Source organism: Parambassis ranga, chromosome 1 (genome assembly GCF_900634625.1).
Source record: "Parambassis ranga chromosome 1, fParRan2.1, whole genome shotgun sequence".
Lineage (NCBI taxonomy): Eukaryota > Metazoa > Chordata > Actinopteri > Ambassidae > Parambassis > Parambassis ranga.
In genome coordinates this window covers 6,521,348-6,543,026 of record NC_041022.1, presented here as the reverse complement: position 1 = coordinate 6,543,026, position 21,679 = coordinate 6,521,348, and the positions used below count along the sequence as shown (strand labels likewise).

Here is a 21,679-nt window from a genome sequence, read left to right as displayed (position 1 = left end):
TCAAATGCACAGCAGAGGTTACACTGAGCAATGAAATTCTTACTTTGCGAGTTCCCTTCACATGACTTTGTACACAACTAAACTAAGATAAAAGACAATATACTTATTTTAGGCATAGTAAGAATAAATAAAGCTAAGAATAAGCAATAAGAAAAATAAAATAAGCAAAATGTGCAGTTCTATGTACAGAGGGTAAAGTGTTATCGGTGTTAAGGTGCATTGTTTGTGCATTATTGTCAGAGGTAGGACATTTAGAATGTGCAAATATATACATGCAAAAACAAATATGTGCAATTTTTGTATTGTGGCAATGATGTTACATGATAAATGTTCAGTCAGTGTTCAGCAGCCTGATGGCCTGCGGATAGAAACTGTTTTTTAGTCTGGTTGTTCTTGCTTTCACACTCCTGAAGCTTCTGCATGATGGCACGAGTGTGAACAGTGTATGCTGTGGGTGAGTGCAGTCCTTGATGATGTTGTGTGCCCTCTTTGTGACCTGGGTATTGTAGATGTCTTTTAGAGATGGGAAAGCTGCTCCACAGATGTCATTTTAATGACACGTTGGAGAGCCTTCCTGTCCTGAACGGTGCAGTTCCCATACCAGACTGTGATGGAGTTTGTCAGGACGCTCTCCACTGTGCATCTGTAGAAGTTGCAGAGGAGTTTGGAGGATAATCCAAATTTCCTCAGCTCCAGTATGAATCTGCACTGGGAGTTGTAGCTTTTCATGCCACAAGAGGGCAGTGTAAACGAAATAAAGAAAATAACAGGACTTGATCTACATTACAGTTGATCATTTTGAGGACAGCAGGATAAGATCTGATCTGATGGCCACTGGCAGGGAGGACCTCCTGTGGCGTTCTGTGCTGCTCCTCGGTAGTCTCAGTCTACCACTGAATGTGCTCCTGTAGGACAGCAGTGTGTCATGCAGAAGGTGAGACTCCAGCTCCACTCCAAGTACCGAGCCAGCCTTCCTAATGAGCTTGTTGAGTCTGTTGGTGTCGGCAATCTTTATCCTGCTGCCCCAGCACACTACAGCGTAGAAGATGACGCTGGAGACCACCATCTGCAGCATGGTCTGGCAGACGTTAAAGGACCTGAGTCTCCTTAGGAGATACAGGCGTCTCTGACCCTTCTTGTATATTGCCTCTGCGTTTGTGGACCAGTCCAGTTTGCGGTCAATGTGGACACCCAGGGGTTTGTAGCTGTCCACAATGTCCACATTGGTACCTTTGATGCTGACCGGGTCTGGGAGTGTCTGGTGCTTACTGAAGTCCACCACCAGCTCTTTTGTCTTAGTGACATTCAGCTGCAGGTGGTTTTGTCCGTACCACTCCACGAAGTTGTCCACCACACTCACCACACCACCACCCCACTCAGGTGGGGTAAGGGGGGCAGGGTAATGTTAGTGATGTTAGTGATGGGGAGGTGAGACTGGTTAGTGTGGTTAGGGGGAGGGGGAGGAGGTACATTGTTACAGACAGGTGGTAATGGTGCATCACAGGAGGGTTGAGGGGGAGGGTGGTCAGGGAGTGGACTATCAAACCTGTCAAACCTGTTGAAAAACAGGTTAAGCTGGTTGGCCTCCTGCAGATGCTCCATCCATCAGCTGGTCAGAGATCCTATTGTGGCCGGTAATGGTTCTCATGCCACTCCATATCTCCCTCAAGTTGTTCCTGAGTTGGCTCTCCAGCTTCCTCCTGTAGCTCTCCTTGCCCTCTCCGACCTTCTCCTTCACCTCTGCCTGGGCCTGCTTCATCTCCTCTCTGTCTCCACTCCTGAAGGCTGTCTTCTTTCTGTTGAGTGATGCCTTGATGTCCTTTGTCACCCATGGTTTATTGTTTAGAAAGCAGCGTATTGACCTGGTGGGGATTAGAGAATCTGTACAAAAATTAACATATTCGGAACATAGTTATCAGACAGATCTGACCCTAAATCTTAAAGAGCCACATCAGTCATTCATACAGTTCAGTTTATATTGTCATGTTGACAAACAGGGTAGAAGTCTTGTGTCACAGTCAGGCTTTGGTGCACATTTTCAGCTGGTTTATCACTGCAGATGGTTCTCTGCTGTTTACTTGAATCCAGCTCTGAGCAAGCTGCAGCTTACTACAGTTTACTGAAGTGTAATTAAAGCAGGGTCAGGATTTAAACTGTACTGAACATAGAAATTGTGTTGTTGTTGTGTTGTCAATCCACAGATCACACTGTGAGTCAGCAGCATCCGATCCATCAAAGCAGTCATACCCATGATTATGCAAAATTTGAAGGCGTAATATATTAAAAACAATTCTACATCTAACACCATCTGATGCTTCAGCTCTAAACTCAACTGTGTGGTTTGTTTGCTGTGAGAGGTGACCACAGCCTGCTGCAGACATGTGGAGGGCTGGTTTCCTCTGCAGATGTACTTCAGGTTGTTCTGGTCCACAGACTCATATGGACAGCTGATGGACACTGAACCTCCATCATAACTTTGGATTTTAGTCACACTGTGACAGCACAATTTATTTGTGTTTGTATTATATTGAATTATATGTAAAAATGATCTATGATATGAACACACTTTAAATCATTAAAATTGGTTCTCTGTGTTATACAGACTGAAATCATGCGTTATATGAATTCATAATCATTACAGTTAATACAATCAGCAGCTTCTTTATGTCCTTTATTTTGTTTTTTTCAAAGAGATGCATCATTGTAGTCTTTTGACCTAAATGCTGAACTAAGATGTTCACACATTTGCAAACGCCCAAATGATTCAGCAAACTGTTTCACACATTCTAAACTTAAAGACTGCTTTAGTTTGTGTTTTCTCTCTGAAGATGAAGATGTGGATCCTTCAGCACCTGCTCTTCATCCTCTGCAGTAAGTTATATTGTTTCATTTAAAACAAATACAACCTCACTTTACTGTGTAATCATTTTGTTTCTCTCTTCACAGCTGCTCTGAGCTGTGTGACAGATGCAGCAGTGATCCATGTGTCTGGATATGAGGGGAGTGATGTTAATGTTTCCTGCTTCTATGATCAGAGTTATGAGTCTTATGAGAAGTACCTGTGCCGGAATAAATGTGGAGACAGTGATGTTCTTATTACAACATCAGAAACAAAGAAGAACAAATACTCCATCTATGATGACAAAACAACAAGAAAATTCACAGTGACCATCTCTGATCTTCAACACAAGGATGCTGGAAAATACTGGTGTGTAGTGACGAGGACTGGGCCAGATTTCTATACTGAAGTCAACGTGTCTGTAGTGGCGGGTAAGTCAGAATTTACATTGACATAAAATAAAATCGAAGGAACAAATGAGATAGATATGAAAACTAAGAGTGTTTTTACTCATTCTTTTCAAAGCTTGTGTTTTCTGTTCTGTACAGACAGCTGCTGTCACAATGTGACTAAAGTCCAAGGTTATGATGGAGGTTCAGTGTCCATCAGCTGTCCATATGATTCTGTGGACCAGAACAACCTGAAGTACATCTGCAGAGGAAACCAGCCCTCCACATGTCTGCAGCAGGCTGTGATCACCTCTGACAGCAAACAAACCACAGAGTTTACACTGACTGATGACAAGAAGTCACAATTCACAGTGACCATCACCACTCTGACCCAAAAGGATTCTGGGTCGTATCTTTGTGGTGTCCATAGAAACACTGGACTGGATGTTTTCTCTGCTGTGGAGCTGGAAGTCAAAGGTCAGATGTCACAGTGACACATTTAACATCCTGCATATGGAACTTTTTATTAATTGTGTTCTTTCTTTCTGACAGTGTGGTGCTGTGTGAAGTCCAGCACAGAGAAACCTGTCACACACAACAAACACATCAATGGTACGTGTTTCTGTGTGTGTGGTATGTGTGTATTTTTTCCATTTACTGCTGTGTCTCAGCGACTCTAAGATCCATCTGTCATTGAAAAAAACCAGTGATTGTGTCTTCAGTCGGATTTATTTTAGTTTAGCTGAGATCATTTCTTTTGTCTTTTTAGATGTGACTGACTTCCCACATCTGGTTTACATTCTGCCTGTGACTCTGCTACTGATCATTACATTGGTCCTGGTTTTTGTTTTCAAAAACAAAGTCTGTAAAACCCAAGGTACATTTTACACACAGAAACACACAGACAAACTCAGATCAGCTCTAATATTCATTGTTGTGTTCTTTCAGGAGTCTGTGGAGGAGAGAGGAGGACATTTAATCATGTAAGTAAACATTGTTGCCTCCATGTGCTGATATTAAGTTTCAAAATAATCGTTTGTTCTGACCCTATGCCGGACATAGTTATAGTGTGCAAGTGTATTTGGCAATACTTAAATCCTTGGCCCGGAACCTATTCTCACCAGGAAGATGGAGCATGAAGTCGATATTTCAGTACTAGTTGGAACATGTGTCCACATCTGTATGTGTTCATTGATCCTGACAGAAGAACTCTACTGTAATCAACATTTCCATGAAGCCTTTAAATAGCACCAAACTATATGGATGGCATACAGGTTCTGTTTATTTACTGTAGTGAATATAAAATACTTGTTTCTTAGTTTTAACAGAACAAACTGCATTTTGTTTATGAAATCGTAGATAACTGCTCCAAAATAATACTCCATAATGTAAGTTACTTTTTTTATATGAAAGCTGTTACTGAGAGAAGGGAAATAACTGAACACACTGCACACAATGTGCTCTTGTCATGTTCACGCTGCGGCCCTGTTTTTTTTACATGTTAATAAAAGGAAGTTCCCCCTGTTCCTGCATGCTGAACTGAAGCAGTGGAGCAGAGGACGGTCAGTCCTGTAAGTAAACATGGCTTCAGCTCCACAAGGGTTCTAGTTCCTTCTAAAGGCTGTGATGGGGTTCTCTTGAGAACCTCAAACTTTTTCGGTGCAAAAATCAGAAATCCCTCTCTTTGAGTATCTTTGGAAGCTTTCATCACAGCCAAGGTTAAACATACATAAAACCTGCATGGCCTTTCTGAACACATCTGCACGTGTGTTTGACAAAGTGTTGGCCAGAAACAGATTGATTTACATGAGTCGCACTAAATCATAACAACACAGCTGAGGTCATCAGCTAAATAAATCTCTTTTTTTCATGTCATGCGGCATATAATCAGCCGGCCTGACACTAGTTTAGTGTCTGTGAGAGACAGAGTCACAATGTAAACTCTTTATCAAACTTCATAAACTTTACAGGGCAAATTTATAAAAGCATAAATGTCTGCCTTGTCTCCATATCTTACATTTCTACTTTCAAGAACAAACCCAGAATTAGCGTCATTAAGTAACCACGTGTTCTTCTTGTGTTTAGACATGTGAAAATCCAGAGGACACCGCCTGTTGACGAGCAGCTGGAAGTGTGTACCAAAGCCTCACTGCAACACACAACATCTACCGTTTGTCTCTCTGAAAGTAAAAACTGCATGCTGTACTCTAGTGTAGCTGAAGTTTGTATTTTAAGATTTTGTAATAAAAAATATCAACAACAACATTTATGTAAAACTGTAGTTCAACCGCTTTATTGCTGAATTTTGAACAAGGTTTATCTTTTATTCAAGGTTTGTAGCACATTATGTTGACAGAACAGATTTACTCCTTATAATAAAGTCAGAATAACTCTGTCATCTTCTTCTAAATTTGTTTTTTACACATTATAATTATTTTGACCAAATCAGCAATCTGACCCCAAACTGGTCTGGATAGTTTCTCTGTCACAGTCTGGTCCGTCAGTTTTTTAGGTCCCTTGGAAACATTGTGGTCTCCATTCTTCAACAGTTTTTATTAGTTCCCTTCACTCCTTCATGCATTGTGCAAGCCTTACTGGTGGTGATCTTTGTATGTGAACCTGGGCCTGGTGCAGTGCCATTAAAAAGGCCTTTGGCCCTCAGTTCTCTCTCTCCTTCCTCATCTGTCCAGACATGCCGAATCGCACGGGTGATTTCTTTCTAGATTGCTGGTTTTGTTTCGCAAACAAACACACTCCATAAGGCACGCATACATTACTACAGTTTTTTCTGAATGCTTAAACAATTTCTAAAACTATTATTAGTTATAGAAAAATCACTCACTGAGTTTGCAAAACTAAAAGCTTTACACTCAATTTGCACTTTTGTAACACACAATTTGCAATTGTATAAATATAATCCACTGCACAGCACTCTTTTTGCTGAATTGTAAACACAACTCACTGCTTTACACACAATTTCCAAATGATCAACACACTCCTAGTAAAACTACACACATTTATGGCTAGTATTTACACTATTTTGCCAACTGTCTGGCTACACTGTCACATGTGAGAACTGTTTTAGATCATTAGTTCACTTTGCAATCAGCATGAGCTCTGTAAATAAGACACAGGTAAGCTTCAGTGTGGAGAACAATGGAGGGAGAAGAAGACTGAGAGGAGTGAGAATTAGAGGAGGATGAGGACATGAGGAAGCAGGAGGAAGAGGAGGAGGACGAAGACTAGGAGGTGAATTTAGAGGAAGAGGACGCGGAGGAGAAGAGGAAGGAGGAAGGGTAAGAAATAGAATTACTGATGTCATCAGAGCTACAATAGTGGATCATGTGATCAACCATGGAATGACCCTGAGGGAAGCTGGACAACGGGTTCAGCCTGAGCCGCTACACTGTAGCAAGCATCATAAGGACATATTGATGAGAATCGGTTAGTACAGTTCCCTCACACTAAGTTTTGTAGGTGTACCATACTCTAATGAGAAAAACATCAATACTGTACATGTAAAACTGAAACTGTTACTCCACAGAATTACTAGACATCCAGCATCTGGAAGAAGGCATGCAAGGATATGGACCAGGCATCATGTCAGGCCTGGATACGGCACTCCAGGAGACATGTTCCCCGGTGCCTGGGACTAAAAGACATTGCATGTGATGTTGATGAAATTCTGCGGCCGGAGCCAGAGAGACGACAAGACTGATTTTCTCTCTCTCTCTTTCAGTGAAATTGTATGTTTTCTTGTTTTCTTGTGATTGTTTTGATATGTGTGAATAAACATTCATACTTGAAATTTGAATCCCTGTGTGTTTATGGAACTATTTATGACAAAAGTTTGACCTCAAATGGACAGACCTTGTGCACAGAGAAAGCAAACGCCAGATGTGTTTTCAGTTAATTCCATCAGTGTGTAGTTAGCAAATTCACTCACTGAGTTTTCAAAACTGAAAGCAAAAATGCTGCTTTACACACAATTTGCAAATGTATAAATATAATCCTGTTATGTGAGGTGTAGGTTTTCAACAGGACCCAGGCGCAGACAAAAAATAAAGTTCAACAAAAGTGAGCTTTATTTAAAGCTAAACAACAACAATGACCAGAGGAGCGGGAGAACAAAAGGAGGGCTACTGAAAAACAGTGCCAGTCAAAAATGCAAAAGACAAAAGTACAAATACAAAAGAAAGGAGGATAAAAACAAAGCCAAACCTGAGGAAGATGGGAGGATGAAGAAACACAGAGGAAAAAGGAGGACGACAAGATGGTGGAAGGCAGGTAAACACAAGGCGAGACGAGCAGGGATTTACACAGGATTCACATGGGAAGAACTGACAAAGACAAAGGGAAGCACAGGTAAACACAATTAGGGAGGAGCTGGTAATCAGGAGGAGGGAAAAACTGGCAGGAGGTAAAAACTGGCAGGGAGACATACAGGGAAGACATACAGGAAAAGCAGGACTACAGAGTAAGACAAGGGGGGCACAGCAACACTGAGGACAAGAGGGAGGAAAGAGGGATCAGAGGAGGAGGAAGACTTAATAAAACTAACAGAAAATCATAACAACAAATGAGGGAACAGAATAAATACAACTTACTGCTTTACACACAATTTCCAAATGATCAACACACTCCTAGTAAAACTACACACATTTATGGCTGGTATTTACACTATTTTGCCAACTGTCTGGCTACACTGTCACATGTGAGAACTGTTTTACATCATTAGTTCACTTTGCAATCAGCATGAGCTGTAAGCTGTAAATAAGCCACAGGTAAGCTTCAGTGTGGAGAACAATGGAGGGAGAAGAAGACTGAGAGGAGTGAGAATTAGAGGAGGATGAGGACATGAGGACGCAGGAGGAAGAGGAGGAGGATGAAGACTAGGAGGTGAATTTAGAGGAAGAGGACGAGGAGGTGAAGAGGAAGGAGAAAGGGTAAGAAGAAATAGAATTACTGATGTCATCAGAGCTACAATAGTGGATCATGTGATCAACCATGGAATGACCCTGAGGGAAGCTGGCCAACAGGTTCAGCCTGAGCCGCTACACTGAAGCAAGCATCATAAGGACAAATTGATGAGAATGGGTTAGTACAGTTTTGTAGGTGTACCATACTCTAATGAGAAAAACATCAATACTGTACATGTAAAACTGAAACTGTTACTCCACAGAATTACTAGACATCCAGCATCTGGAAGGAGGCATGCGAGGATATGGACCAGGCATCATGTCAGGCCTGGATACGGCACTCCAGGAGACATTTTCCCCGGTGCCTGGGACTAGAAGACATTGCATGAGACGATGATGAAATTCTGTGGCCGGACCCAAAGAGACAAGACTGATTTCCTGTCTCTCTCTCTTTCAGTGAAATTGTATGTTTTCTTGTGATTGTTTTGATGTGTGTGAATAAACGTTCATACTTGAAATTTGAATCCCTGTGTGTTATACATATATTGTATTATATTTATACATTTGCAAATTGTGTGTTACAAAAGTGCAAACTGAGTGTGAAGCAATGTTTCTGCTTTTAGTTTTGCAAACTGTGAGTGATCTTGCTATAACTATTAATAGTTTTAGAAATTGCCCTATAGGAATTATTGTTAGTGTTTAAGCAATCAGAAAAAAGGGTAAAAGAGGAAGTTCCTGAACAAGACCACTGCAGCAAGTTGGCACACAGATACAGAAGTAAGGGAGCTTCACTGTGCTGGAGGCGATTCGTGGATGAGTCATCTCTTTATAGGTAAGATTACTTACACTTAAAGTTTATTGATAGATTTTTTTATAGAGTTGAATTTAGAAATGCTTTGAGAAAGCAGCAAAAACAGGGTCAACAACTTGTTTTTATGGGCATGAGGTTTAAAGCTGAAACTGTAACTTTGCTGTTTCATGGACAAAAAGAGATGATGTCACATCCATTGTGGACAGTATCAATCTGCATTAGAGTTTTGTTCATTAAAAAAAACTGCATTATTGTTGGGTGGTACGGTGGTGCAGTTAGCACTGTCGCATCACAGCAAGAAGGTTCCTATTCTGTAGAGTTTGCATGTTCTCCCTCTGCCTGAGTCCCTCCATGTCCCACATTCTAAAGACGTGCTTGTTAGGTTAATTGGTGACTCAAAATTGTCTGTGTAAGTCTGTGTATGTTGCCCTGTGATGGACTGGTGACCTGTCCAGTGTGTATCCCGCCTCTTACCCTGGAATAGGCTCCAGCACTCTGTGACCCTGCACTGTAAAGCGGGTTATTAGAAAATGGACGAATGGATGCTCTTTTGTATGACTGAAAATGGAGGCAGAAATTGATTAAATTGCTGGTGGCTTTGTTTGATTTGTCTTACATTTATATTGGGAAGTTCTTAATACTTTCTTATTATTCTTCTGTGGTCATTTGACTCTTTAACATGCTGGGAAATGCTGACATATTACTGACTCTTCTGGGAGTTATTGAGAATGTTTTTATATATATGTTTTAGTCTCTGTGTTGTCTTGTTAAAGGTGAAGATGAAGATTTATCAGAACCTGCTCTTCATCCTCTGCAGTAAGTTTGTCATAGACAACATCAAATTGTTCTGTTACTGTGACAGCTGTTAATCATGCCTGCATTATAAATAAACGATGAGCACTTCTTTTGCAATGGATTTATTACTAGAATGAATGCAGATGTCATTTCCTATTTCTGTCTTTTTGCAGCTGCTCTGAGCTGTGTGACAGATGCAGCAGTGATCCATGTGTCTGGATATGAGGGGAGAGATCTTAATGTTTCCTGCTTCTATGATGAGGGTTATGAATCTTATGAGAAGTACCTGTGCAGGAACGACTGTGGAGACAGTGATGTTCTTATTACAACATCAGAAACAAAGAAGAACAAATACTCCATCTATGATGACACAAAGGCACAAACCTTCACAGTGACCATCTCTGATCTTCAACACAAGGATGCTGGAAAATACTGGTGTGGAGTGTGGAGGACTTGGTTTGATATCTTCACTGAAGTCAGCGTGTCTGTAGTGGCAGGTAGGTAAATAAGTCAGAATTTACATTGACATGAAATAAAATCCAAGGAACAAATGAAATGGATATGAAAACTGAGAGTGTTTTTACTCATTATTTTCAAAGCTTGTGTTTTCCATTGTTGTCTATGTTCCTGACAGACAGCTGCTGTGACAGAGTGACTAAAGTCCAAAGCTATGATGGAGGTTCAGTGTCCATCAGCTGTCCATATGGGTCTGTGGACCAGAACAACCTGAAGTACATCTGCAGAGGAAACCAGCCCTCCACATGTCTGCAGCAGGCTGTGGTCACCTCTGACAGCAACCAAACCACACAGTTCACACTGACTGATGACAAGAAGTCACAATTCACAGTGACCATCACCAATCTGACCCAAAAGGATTCTGGGTCGTACCTTTGTGGTGTCCATAGAAACACTGGACTGGATGTTTTCTCTGCAGTTGAGCTGGAAGTCAAAGGTCAGAGGTCACAGTGACACATTTAACATCTTACATACCAAACACTGAAATATTGTTCCTCCAGACTCACAGTGGAGTGTTGCAAACTACACAAAGATCCAGTTGTCAGTAGGTAATGTGAAGGAAGAATTAGATGAAACATTTTGTGCAAAAGAAAAATTCAGTTTGTGTCTTTATATTTGTTTCTCTGACAGTTTTTCCACAGCAAACCAGCACTGGGAGTCCAAACATCACTGTCACATCACTGACATCATACATCACCAGCAAACACCCCAAAGGTACGTGTGGTTAAAACCATTTGCCGTGTGATAAACCTCTCACTGTCAGCAGACATTGTGTGTGTGTGTGTGTGTGTGTTTAATAAGTGTATATTTCTTCTTTTTCTTTTCTTACAGATGTGACTCTTTTCACCATCTTTAATTACATTCGAGCTGCATTTCTGGCTCTGCTGACACTGCTGATCACAATGTTCGTCTTTGTCATGGTCTATAAAAACAAAGTCCGCAAATTGCAAGGTAGACATCACATACACAAACACACATACATAAAAACACACAGAGACAGGTCAACTGTAATCTGTTCTTTGTTGTGTTGTTGCAGGAAGTGAAGTCAGTGTGATGATGCTGAGCAGTACTGAAGCAGTGGAGCAGAGGACGATCAGTCCTGTACGTAAACATGGTTGCACTAAAACATAACACAGCTGAGGTCATCAGCTGAATAAATCTCTTGTTTTCATGTCATGCTGCATATAATCCGCCGGCCTGACACTAGTTTGATGTATGTGAGAGACAGAGTCACAATGTAAACTCTTTATCAAACTTCATAAACTTTATAAGGTCAACTTATAAAAACCATAAATGTCTCCAGCTGATGTTACATTTCTAATTTCCAAGAACAAACCTAGAATTAGAGTCTTTAAAGTAACCACCTGTTCTTCTTGTGTTTAGACATGTGAAAATCCAGAAGACACCGCCTGCTGATGTGGATTCAAAGGAGGAGCATCAGTCACAGTGACAAGCAGCTGGAAGTGTGTACCAAAGCCTCACTGCAACACACAACATCTACTGTGTTTGTCTCACTGAAAGTAAAAACTATATGCTATACTATAGTGTAGCTGAAGTTTGTATTTTAAGTTTTTGTACTAACAATTATCAACAACAAATGAGCTACTGTCAGTATATTTATGTAAAACTGTAGTTCAACCATTTTATTGCTGAATTTTGAACAAGGTTTGTCTTTTATTCAAGGTTTGTAGCACATTAGCATGTTGACAGTTTGTTTCACAAACAAACACACACGCAGACTCCATCAGGTATGCATACATTACTAATACTGATCATTGTTATTATGATTTGTTATGCTTTCTAATAAATAGTTCGATTGGCACTTAACTTTGTTTCTGCTCCTGTTCTTGGTTGCAGCATTTGAGTTGTAACACAATACACCCAAACAACACACATGAGTATTTAGAGAAGATTGAAGCAAGGCGTCTGGACTTGTGGAGTTTTCTTGAAGACGTTTCACTGCTCATCCAAGCAGCTTCATCAGTTCTAACTGTTTGGTGGGGAAACATGGTTTATATGTGGTTACAGACCTCAGTGGGTGGGTCTGGGTAAAACTTATAAAACAATACCCCTAAATGTTTCCATACTTACCTGTGATGATCTGGCTGACTGGGCCAGGTGTGTCTAACGACTGGCTAACGACTATGAAACTGCCGGAGGGGGACTGGTTGACAGCCCTTTGTTCTTGCTGTGAGTATGTGCAAACTTCCTGGGAATGGATGGTGTTGTGACCTTCCCTGGTCACCCCGGATTGTCAGATTCCGTCTCCTGTATTCAGAACATTGAGTGAAAGAAAATACCCTGGGTTTTGTAGTTTCGCCTTTTGCAAAAGGGAGAACACCCAGTGAACACAGGCCTTTCAGTCTGCTTCACTCCCATCCATATGTGTTCTGCCCTTCCCCTGGACACAGGCTTGTTTTATTGAAAGTTGAGGTACATTTGCATAATAGATAAACAGTTCTTCAAGACCCTCGTTGGTATTCCCATATTGGGACATGTTGCCCCTTTATCTCCACCTACTAATTATCATAATTGGTCTAACATATTTATGACTATGAAACCCTTTGTCCCTTCTATGTTGGACGATTTATCTTAGTCCATGCCTCCTAGTGCTTCGGCCTTCACCGCATCAAAGAGTTCCTCCCTAACTCTCTGTAAGAGTTATAGATGTGTTTTTCTCTAAGTGTAAGCTTATATAATCAAATACATACATGGTCTGTATCATGTCATTGCATAAATAACCTTGTATACTTCACAATGGAATCACTGCATTGTATGTGGTAGAAAGATGATGTCTGAGGCCACCACCTCTGTTAAGGGAAGGTTTTTCCAGCTTAACATAGATGGCTTCCTTGACTCCTCTTTCAAACCACCTTTCCTCCCTGTCTAAAATGTGAACATTGTTGTCCTCAAAGGAGTGTTCTTTGTCTTTGAGGTGGAGGTGAACAGCTGAGTCTTGTCCTGAGGAGGAGGCTCTCCTGTGCTGAGACATTCTTCTGTGGAGTGGTCTTTTAGTTTCTCTAATGTACAGATCAGAGCATTCCTCACTGCACTGGACTGTATATATCACATTGCTGTGTTTCTCCCTGGAAATATTGTCCTTCGGGTGAACCAGTCTCTGTCTCAGTGTTGTCACTGGTTTGAAATAGACCGGGATGTCATGTTGTTGAAGATCCTGCGGAGTTTCTCTGATACTCCTGACACATATGGAATGGAGATGTTCTTTCTCCGCTGGTTGTTGTCCTTCTTCTTGTTGTTGGGGGGTCTTGTTTTTGTGGCTTTGATGAGTGCCCACTTGGGATAGCAACAGGTCTGCAGGGCCTTCCTGCTGTGGTGTTGCTCCCTCTTCTTCCCCTCTGAGCTGGTTGGTACAGTTTGTGCTCTGTGCTGCAGGGTCCTGATGACTCCCAGTTTGTGTTCCAGTGGGTGGTGTGAATAAAACAGCAGGTACTGGTCCGTTTCCTGTACAGTTCCACATTGAGGCTCGAGCTTCCCTCAGGGTCATTCCATGGTTGATCACATGATGCACTATTCTAGCTCTGATGACATCAGTAATTCTATTTCTTCTTACCCTTCTTCCTTCCTCTTCACCTCCTCGTGGTCTTCATCTAAATTCACCTCCTAGTTTTCGTCCTCCTCCTCTTCCTCCTGCTTCCTCATGTGCTCATCCTCCTCTAATTCTCACTCTTCTCAGTCTTCTTCTCCCTCCATTGTTCTCCACACTGTAGCTTACCTGTGGCTTATTTACAGCTTACAGCTCATGCTGATTGCAAAGTGAACTAATGATGTAAAACAGTTCTCACATGTGACAGTGTAGCCACAGTTGGCAAAATAGTGTAAATACCAGCCATAAATGTGTATAGTTTTACTAGGAGTGTGTTGATTATTTGGAAATTGTGTGTAAAGCAGTAAGTTGTGTTTACATTTCAGCAAAAAGAGTGCTGTGAAGTGGATTATATTTATACATTTGCAAATTGTGTTACAAAAGTGCAAACTGAGTGTGAAGCAATGTTTCTGCTTTTAGTTTTGCAAACTCAGTGAGTGATTTTTGCTATAACTATTAATAGTTTTAGAAATTGTGCTATAAGAATCATTGTTAGTGTTTAAGCAATCAGAAAAAAACTGTAAAAGAGGAAGTTCCTGAACAAGACCACTGCAGCAAGTTGGCACACAGATACAGAAGTAAGGGAGCTTCACTGTGCTGGAGGCGATTCACGGATGAGTCATCTCTTTATAGGTAAGATTACTTACACTTAAAGTTTATTTATAGATTTTTTTATAGAGTTGAATTTAGAAATGCTTTGAGAAAGCAGCGTAAACAGGGTCAACAACTTGTTTTTATGGGAATAAGGTTTACAGCTGAAACTGTAACTTTGCTGTTTCATGGACAAAAAGAGATGACGTCACAGCCATTGTGGACAGTATCAATCTGCATTAGAGTTTTGTTCATTAAAAAAAAACTGCATTATTGTTGGGTGGTACGGTGGTGCAGTGGTTAGCACTGTCGCATCACAGCAAGAAGGTTCCTATTCTGTGGAGTTTGCACGTTCTCGCTCTGCCTGAGTCCCTCCATGTCCCACAAATTAAAGACGTGCTTGTTAGATTAATTGGTGACTCAAATTTGTCTGTGTAAGTCTGTGTATGTTGCCCTGTGATGGACTGGTGACCTGTCCAGGGTGTACCCCGCCTCTTACCCTGGGATAGGCTCCAGCTCTGTGTGACCCTGCACTGTAAAGCGGGTTAATAGAAAATGGACGAATGGATGCTCTTTTGTATGACTGAAAATGGAGGCAGAAATTGGTTAAATTGCTGGTGGCTTTGTTTGATTTGTCTTACATTTATATTGGGAAGTTCTTAATACTTTCTTATTATTCCTCTGTGGTCATTTGACTCTTTAACATGCTGGGAAATGCTGACATATTACTGACTCTTCTGGCAGTTATTGAGAATGTTTTTATACATCTGTTTTAGTCTCTGTGTTGTCTTGTTAAAGGTGAAGATGAAGATTCTTCAGAACCTGCTCTTCATCCTCTGCAGTAAGTTAATGCATGTTTGTCATAGACAACACCAAATTGTTCTGTTACTGTGACAGCTGTTAATCATGCCTGCATTATAAATAAACGATGAGCACTTCTTTTGCAATGGATTTATTATTCGAATGAATGCAGATGTCATTTCATATTTCTGTCTTTTTGCAGTTGCTCTGAGCTGTGTGACAGATGCAGCAGTGATCCATGTGTCTGGATATGAGGGGAGTGATGTTAATGTTTCCTGCTTCTATGGTCAGGGTTATGAGTCTTATGAGAAGTACCTGTGCAGGAACGACTGTGGAGACAGTGATATTCTTATTACAACATCCGAAACAAAGAAGAACAAATACTCCATCTATGATGACACAAAGGCTCAAACCTTCACAGTGACCATCTCTGATCTTCAACACAAGGATGCTGGAAAATACTGGTGTGGAGTGACGAGGGCTGGGAAGGATATTTATACTGAAGTCAGCGTGTCTGTAGTGGCAGGTAGGTAAAAAAGTCAGAATTTATATTGACATGAAATAAAATCCAAGGAACAAATGAGATGGATATGAAAACTAAGAGTGTTTTTACTCTTTCTTTTCAAAGCTTGTGTTTTCTGTTGTTGTCTATCTTCCTGACAGACAGCTGCTGTGACAGTGTGACTAAAGTCCAAGGTTATGATGGAGGCTCAGTGTCCATCAGCTGTCCATATGAGTCTGTGGACCAGAACAACCTGAAGTACATCTGCAGAGGAAACCAGCCCTCCACATGTCTGCAGCAGGCTGTGGTCACCTCTGACAGCAATCAAACCACACAGTTCACACTGACTGATGACAGGAAGTCACAATTCACAGTGACCATCACCAATCTGACCCAAAAGGATTCTGGGTCGTACCTTTGTGGTGACCATAGAAACACTGGACTGGATGTTTTCTCTGCTGTTGAGCTGGAAGTCACAGGTCAGAGGTCACAGTGACACATTTAACATCCTGCATATGGAACTTTTTATTAATTGTGTTCTTTCTTTCTGACAGTGTGGTGCTGTGTGAAGTCCAGCACAGAGAAACCTGTCACACACAACAAACACATCAATGGTACGTGTTTATCTCTGTGTGTGTATTTTCCATTTACTGCTGTGTCTCAGACTCACAGCAGACCGTTTGAAGCGACTTTAAGATCCATCTGTCATTGAAAAGAACCAGTGATTGTGTCTTCAGTCAGATTTATTTTAGTTTGAGCTGAGATCATGTCTTTTGTCTTTTTAGATGTGACTGACTTCCCACATCTGGTTTACATTCTGCCTGTGACTCTGCTACTGATCATTACATTGGTCCTGGTTTTTGTTTTCAAAAACAAAGTCTGTAAAACTCAAGGTACATTTTACACACAGAAACACACAGACAAACTCAGATCAGCTCTAATATTCATTGTTTTGTTCTTTCAGGAGTCTGTGGAGGAGAGAGGAGAACATTTAATCATGTAAGTAAACATTGTTGCCTCCATGTGCTGATATTAAGTTTCAAAATCATCATTTGTTCTGACCCTATGCCGGACATAGTTATAGTGTGCAAGTATATTTGGCAATACTTAAATCCTTGGCCCTGAACCTATTCTCACCAGGAAGATGGAGCATGAAGTCGATATTTCAGAACTAGTTGGAACATGTGTCCACATCTGTATGTGTTCATTGATCCTGATGGCAGCTAAAAATGGTGACTACGCTGCCTGAGTGGTTTTCCTTGTAAATTGCGTTTAACAAAACAGTGAAAACAAAATGGTTTGCGTTGTCAGGGGGACTAGAACTCAGACTTAAAACTGTATTGGTCCCATGATTGATGGTGATCCGTTGTGGTTCCACTCAGGGGCTGGAGTCATCACTTCACTTCTCTTAATGTACACAGCAATGTTTTTTTAAAAGCAGCCTGAATGTCCCTCCATGAGAGAATTAATAGAATTTGTTTTATGCTCTTTGTTTTTCTTCAGATCTATGAAAATTGAGATACTGTAATGTCTAACGTCACAGTGACTCTACTGTAATCAACATTTCCATGAAGCCTAATAGCCTAATAGCACCACACTATAAGGATGGCACACAGTCTCTGTTTATTTACTGTGGTGAATATAAAATACTTGTTTCTTAGTTTTAACAGAACAAACTGCATTTTGTTTATGAAACTGTGGATAACTGCTCCAAAATAATACTCCATACTGTAAGTTACTTTCTTATATGAAAGCTGTTACTGAGAGAAGGGAAATAACTGAACACACTGCACACAATGTGCTCTTGTCATGTTCACACTGCGGCCCTGTTTTTTTACATGTTAATAAAAGGAAGTGCGCCCTGTGCCTGCATGCTGACCTGCAGTCCGGACCCTGAATATTCCTGTGCTCATTGACTACACCAGTCTCTGCTGCTCATCTTTGTTCTAATTACTGTCAAATTACTTTTAGTATGTATGGACTGACGATATATATAGATATCCATTATAATATAATCACTGTTTCATCTTGCTTGTCAACATCAACAACCTGTCATGTATGATGTTTGTGCATGTTAGTTCCTCTATCGATCTCTCTCTCTCTTTCTCTCCTTGATCCTCTCTGTCCTGTCTACCTCTTCTTCTCCTCCTCTACCCGGCCGGCTGTCAGCAGGAAGGTTCTCCCTATGAGCCGGGTCCTGTTCAAGGTTTCTTGCTGTTAAAAGGGAGTTTTTCTTGCCACTATTGCTCTTAAGAGGGTTCAGGCTCTGGGTCTCTATGAAGTGCTTTGAGACAATTTCTGATTGTAAGATATAAATAAAACTGAGTTGATCTGAACTGAATTGTTTTAAATCACAGTTTTATAATTTACAACTCCCTGCATAACTGGGGGTGTTTTTGTTTTCAGGTTTTCAGGTCTTCTTATTGTGAAAAACCCACCGTAATGAAGATTATTAATACACTGTTACTCATAAAGTTTGGATTTGAATTTTGTTATATTATTATATTTTACATTGATGACGTTTGGTGCGACTTTTCGGATGGTTTTGGCCATAATTAAAGAATTACTGTGTTATTAGTGCTTATGAAGGGGGAAAAGTCACATTTTCTAATGGAATAAAAACATCTCAAAACAAATATACATATTATTCAACAACATTTTTAGCACAGATTGTCAGTCTGTCTGCACTGCAGCCCTACACACAGATAACAGGAAATTACTACAGAACTAACTGAATGTTTGTGGTGACGAGTGATCACAGCTTTAGTCTGCAAGGTGATGTTTCTTCCTCATCTTCCACTTCTTTCTATCTGACGATCACACAGCACAGATCTCACAGTGGACTGTTGGAAAATACAGCAAGGTTCAGCAGTCAGTAGGTAAGACCATCACTGCTGTTTATTATAGTTCATAAGATGTTCACATCTTCCATCTTTGTAGGAGGATTTTTTATATGCTGTCAAATAACAACAGAATAGCTGTGACAGAGCAGAAACAACACGTCCATGCACTTTTGCATATCACATGAACACCACAGGGAAACAGCAGCACATTGTTAGAAGGTTTGATTATTCATGAACAGGATCAGAACATGATGATGTGTGTGATCCTCAGAGACTCACAACAGGATGAGAGCAGGAAGATCCAACATAAAGTGTGTTTATTTCTGGAAGCAATGTTTCCACTCACAGTATGGACCAAATGTCATTTGTGCAGAATCAATGCATTGGTGATCAGAATGTTAAAATGCACAGCCTGAATTAACCACTACAGTTACATAAAGTTCATGAAAATATGATGTAGAAATACATGAGAATGTCTAAGGTTGAGCTTTATGTTGTGAAAATCAGGCCTGCACATCAGTGTAAGAGGCCATGAACTGCATCTGATAAGTAAACACAATGCATGTTTTCCAAGGGACTTATTGTTTTTAATATACAGGAGTTTAAGCTGGTTTAGAAAGATGAAGACACCAAAACCTGCTGTTGGTCCTCTGGGCTTCTCACCTTTACACTGTAAAGACATGCTGGCTCTATTATTGATTAGAACTGAGACAGCTGATCTATCATAAGTTGTATCCTGGTGTGTAGTTTCCAACACTCCACTGTTAAAGGCTCCAGTATGAATCTGCATTGGGAGTTGTAGCTTTTCATGCCACAAGAGGGCAGTGTAAACGAAATAAAGAAAATTACATTACAGTAGATCATTTTGAGGACAGCAGGATGATGTGCAGAACATAGTTATGAGACAGATCTGACCCTAAATCTTAAAGAGCCACAGCAGTCGTTCATACAGTTCAGTTTATTTTGTCATGTTGACAAACAGGGTAGATGTCTTGTGTCACAGTCAGGCTTTGTTGCACATTTTCAGCTGGTTTATCACTGCAGCTGGTTCTCTGCTATTTACTTGAATCCAGCTCTGAGCAAGCTGCAGCTTCTGGACTCAGACATCTAAAAAAGAAAAAGAAACAGTTTACTGAAGTGTAATTAAAGCAGGGTTAGGATTTAAACTGCACTGAACATAGAAATTGTGTTGTTGTGTTGTCAATCCACAGATCACACTGTGAGTCAGCAGCATCCGATCATCAAAGCAGTCATACCCATGATTATGCAAAATTTGAAGGCATAATATATTAAAAACAACTCTACATCTAACACCATCTGATGCTTCAGCTCTAAACTGAACTGTGTGGTTTGTTTGCTGTCAGAGGTGACCACAGCCTGCTGCAGACATGTGGAGGGCTGGTTTCCTCTGCAGATGTACTTCAGGTTGTTCTGGTCCACAGACTCATATGGACAGCTGATGGACACTGAACCTCCATCATAACTTTGGATTTTAGTCACACTGTGACAGCACAATTTATTTGTGTTTGTATTATATTGAATTATTTGTAAAAATGATCTATGATATGAACACACTTTAAATAATCTTTATCTGTGTTATACAGACCGAAGTCATGTGTTATATGAATTCACAATATTACAGTTAATACAATCTACAGCTTCCTTATGTCCTTTATTTTGTTTTTTACAAAGAGATGCATCATTGTAGTCTTTTGACCTAAATGCTGAACTAAGATGTTCACACATTTGCAAACGCCCAAATGATTCAGCAAACTGTTTCACACATTCTAAACTTAAAGACTGGTTTAGTTTGTGTTTTCTCTCTGAAGATGAAGATGTGGATCCTTCAACACCTGCTCTTCATCCTCTGCAGTAAGTTTTATTGTTTCATTTAAAACAAATACAACCTGACTTTATTGTGTAATCATTTTGTTTCTCCTTTACAGCTGCTCTGAGCTGTGTGACAGATGCAGCAGTGATCCATGTGTCTGGATATGAGGGGAGTGATGTTAATGTTTCCTGCTCCTATGGTCAGGGTTATGAGTCTTATGAGAAGTACCTGTGCAGGAATGAATGTGGATACAGTGATGTTCTTATTAAAACATCAGAAACAAAGAAGAACAAATACTCCATCATTGATGACAAAACAACAAGAAAATTCACAGTGACCATCTCTGATCTTCAACACAAGGATGCTGGAAAATACTGGTGTGGAGTGACGAGGACTGGGAAGGATATCTATACTGAAGTCAGAGTAGAAATAAAGCCAGGTAAATAAACAAGTCAACAGTGTGTGGACAATTCATTTAATATTTCAGTCTTTCTGATGTTGATTATCTTCCTGACAGACAGCTGCTGTCACAGTGTGACTAAAGTCCAAAGTTATGATCGAGGTTCAGTGTCCATCAGCTGTCCATATGAGTCTGTGGACCGGAACATCCTGAAGTACATCTGCAGAGGAAACCAGCCCTCCACATGTCTGCAGCAGGCTGTTGTCACCTCTGACAGCAAACAAACCACACAGTTCACACTGACTGATGACAGGAAGTCACAATTCACAGTGACCATCACCAATCTGACCCAAAAGGATTCTGGGTCATACCTTTGTGGTGTCCATAGAAACAGTGGACTGGATGTTTTCTCTGCTGTTGAGCTGGAAGTCAAAGGTCAGAGGTCACAGTGACACATTTAACATCTTACATACCAAACACTGAAATATTGTTCCTCTTTATGTCTGACAGAGTGGTGCTGTGTGAAGTCAGGTAACATGAGTGGCGTTATGGGACATCCGGTGACTTTACAGTGTCCTTATCCACCACAACACCATGGTAACAGGAAGTTCCTCTGTAAAGGAGACCATCACAGCACCTGCACAGACATGCTGAACAATCAAAGCAGGTTCACACTGAAAGAAAATGTTTCTTCCAGCTCTTTCTCTGTGACGATCACAGAGCTGGAAGCAGGTGATGCTGGGACATACTGGTGTGGCTCAGACTCACAGTGGAGTGTTGCAAACTACACAAAGATCCAGCTGTCAGTAGGTAATGTGAAGGAAGAATTGGATGAAAC

The 21,679-nt window shown here is 40.7% G+C and overlaps 1 protein-coding gene and 1 long non-coding RNA gene across 2 annotated transcripts; both read left to right on the top strand.

Annotated features, from left to right (window-relative positions):
* The first annotated feature begins 18,578 nt into the window (after nucleotides 1–18,578).
* LOC114434955 (uncharacterized) lies at nucleotides 18,579–20,711 on the top strand. Its single transcript, XR_003670526.1, has 3 exons — nucleotides 18,579–18,646; nucleotides 20,440–20,482; nucleotides 20,557–20,711. It is a non-coding gene; the product is annotated as an uncharacterized LOC114434955 (long non-coding RNA).
* A 9-nt stretch (nucleotides 20,712–20,720) lies between these two features.
* LOC114448125 (polymeric immunoglobulin receptor-like) lies at nucleotides 20,721–21,476 on the top strand (the record flags this gene model as incomplete). Its single annotated transcript, XM_028424909.1, has 3 exons — nucleotides 20,721–20,880; nucleotides 20,959–21,276; nucleotides 21,352–21,476. Coding segments are annotated over 3 exons (603 nt in total), but the record flags the coding sequence as incomplete, so codon positions are not given.
* Nucleotides 21,477–21,679: the final 203 nt, after the last annotated feature.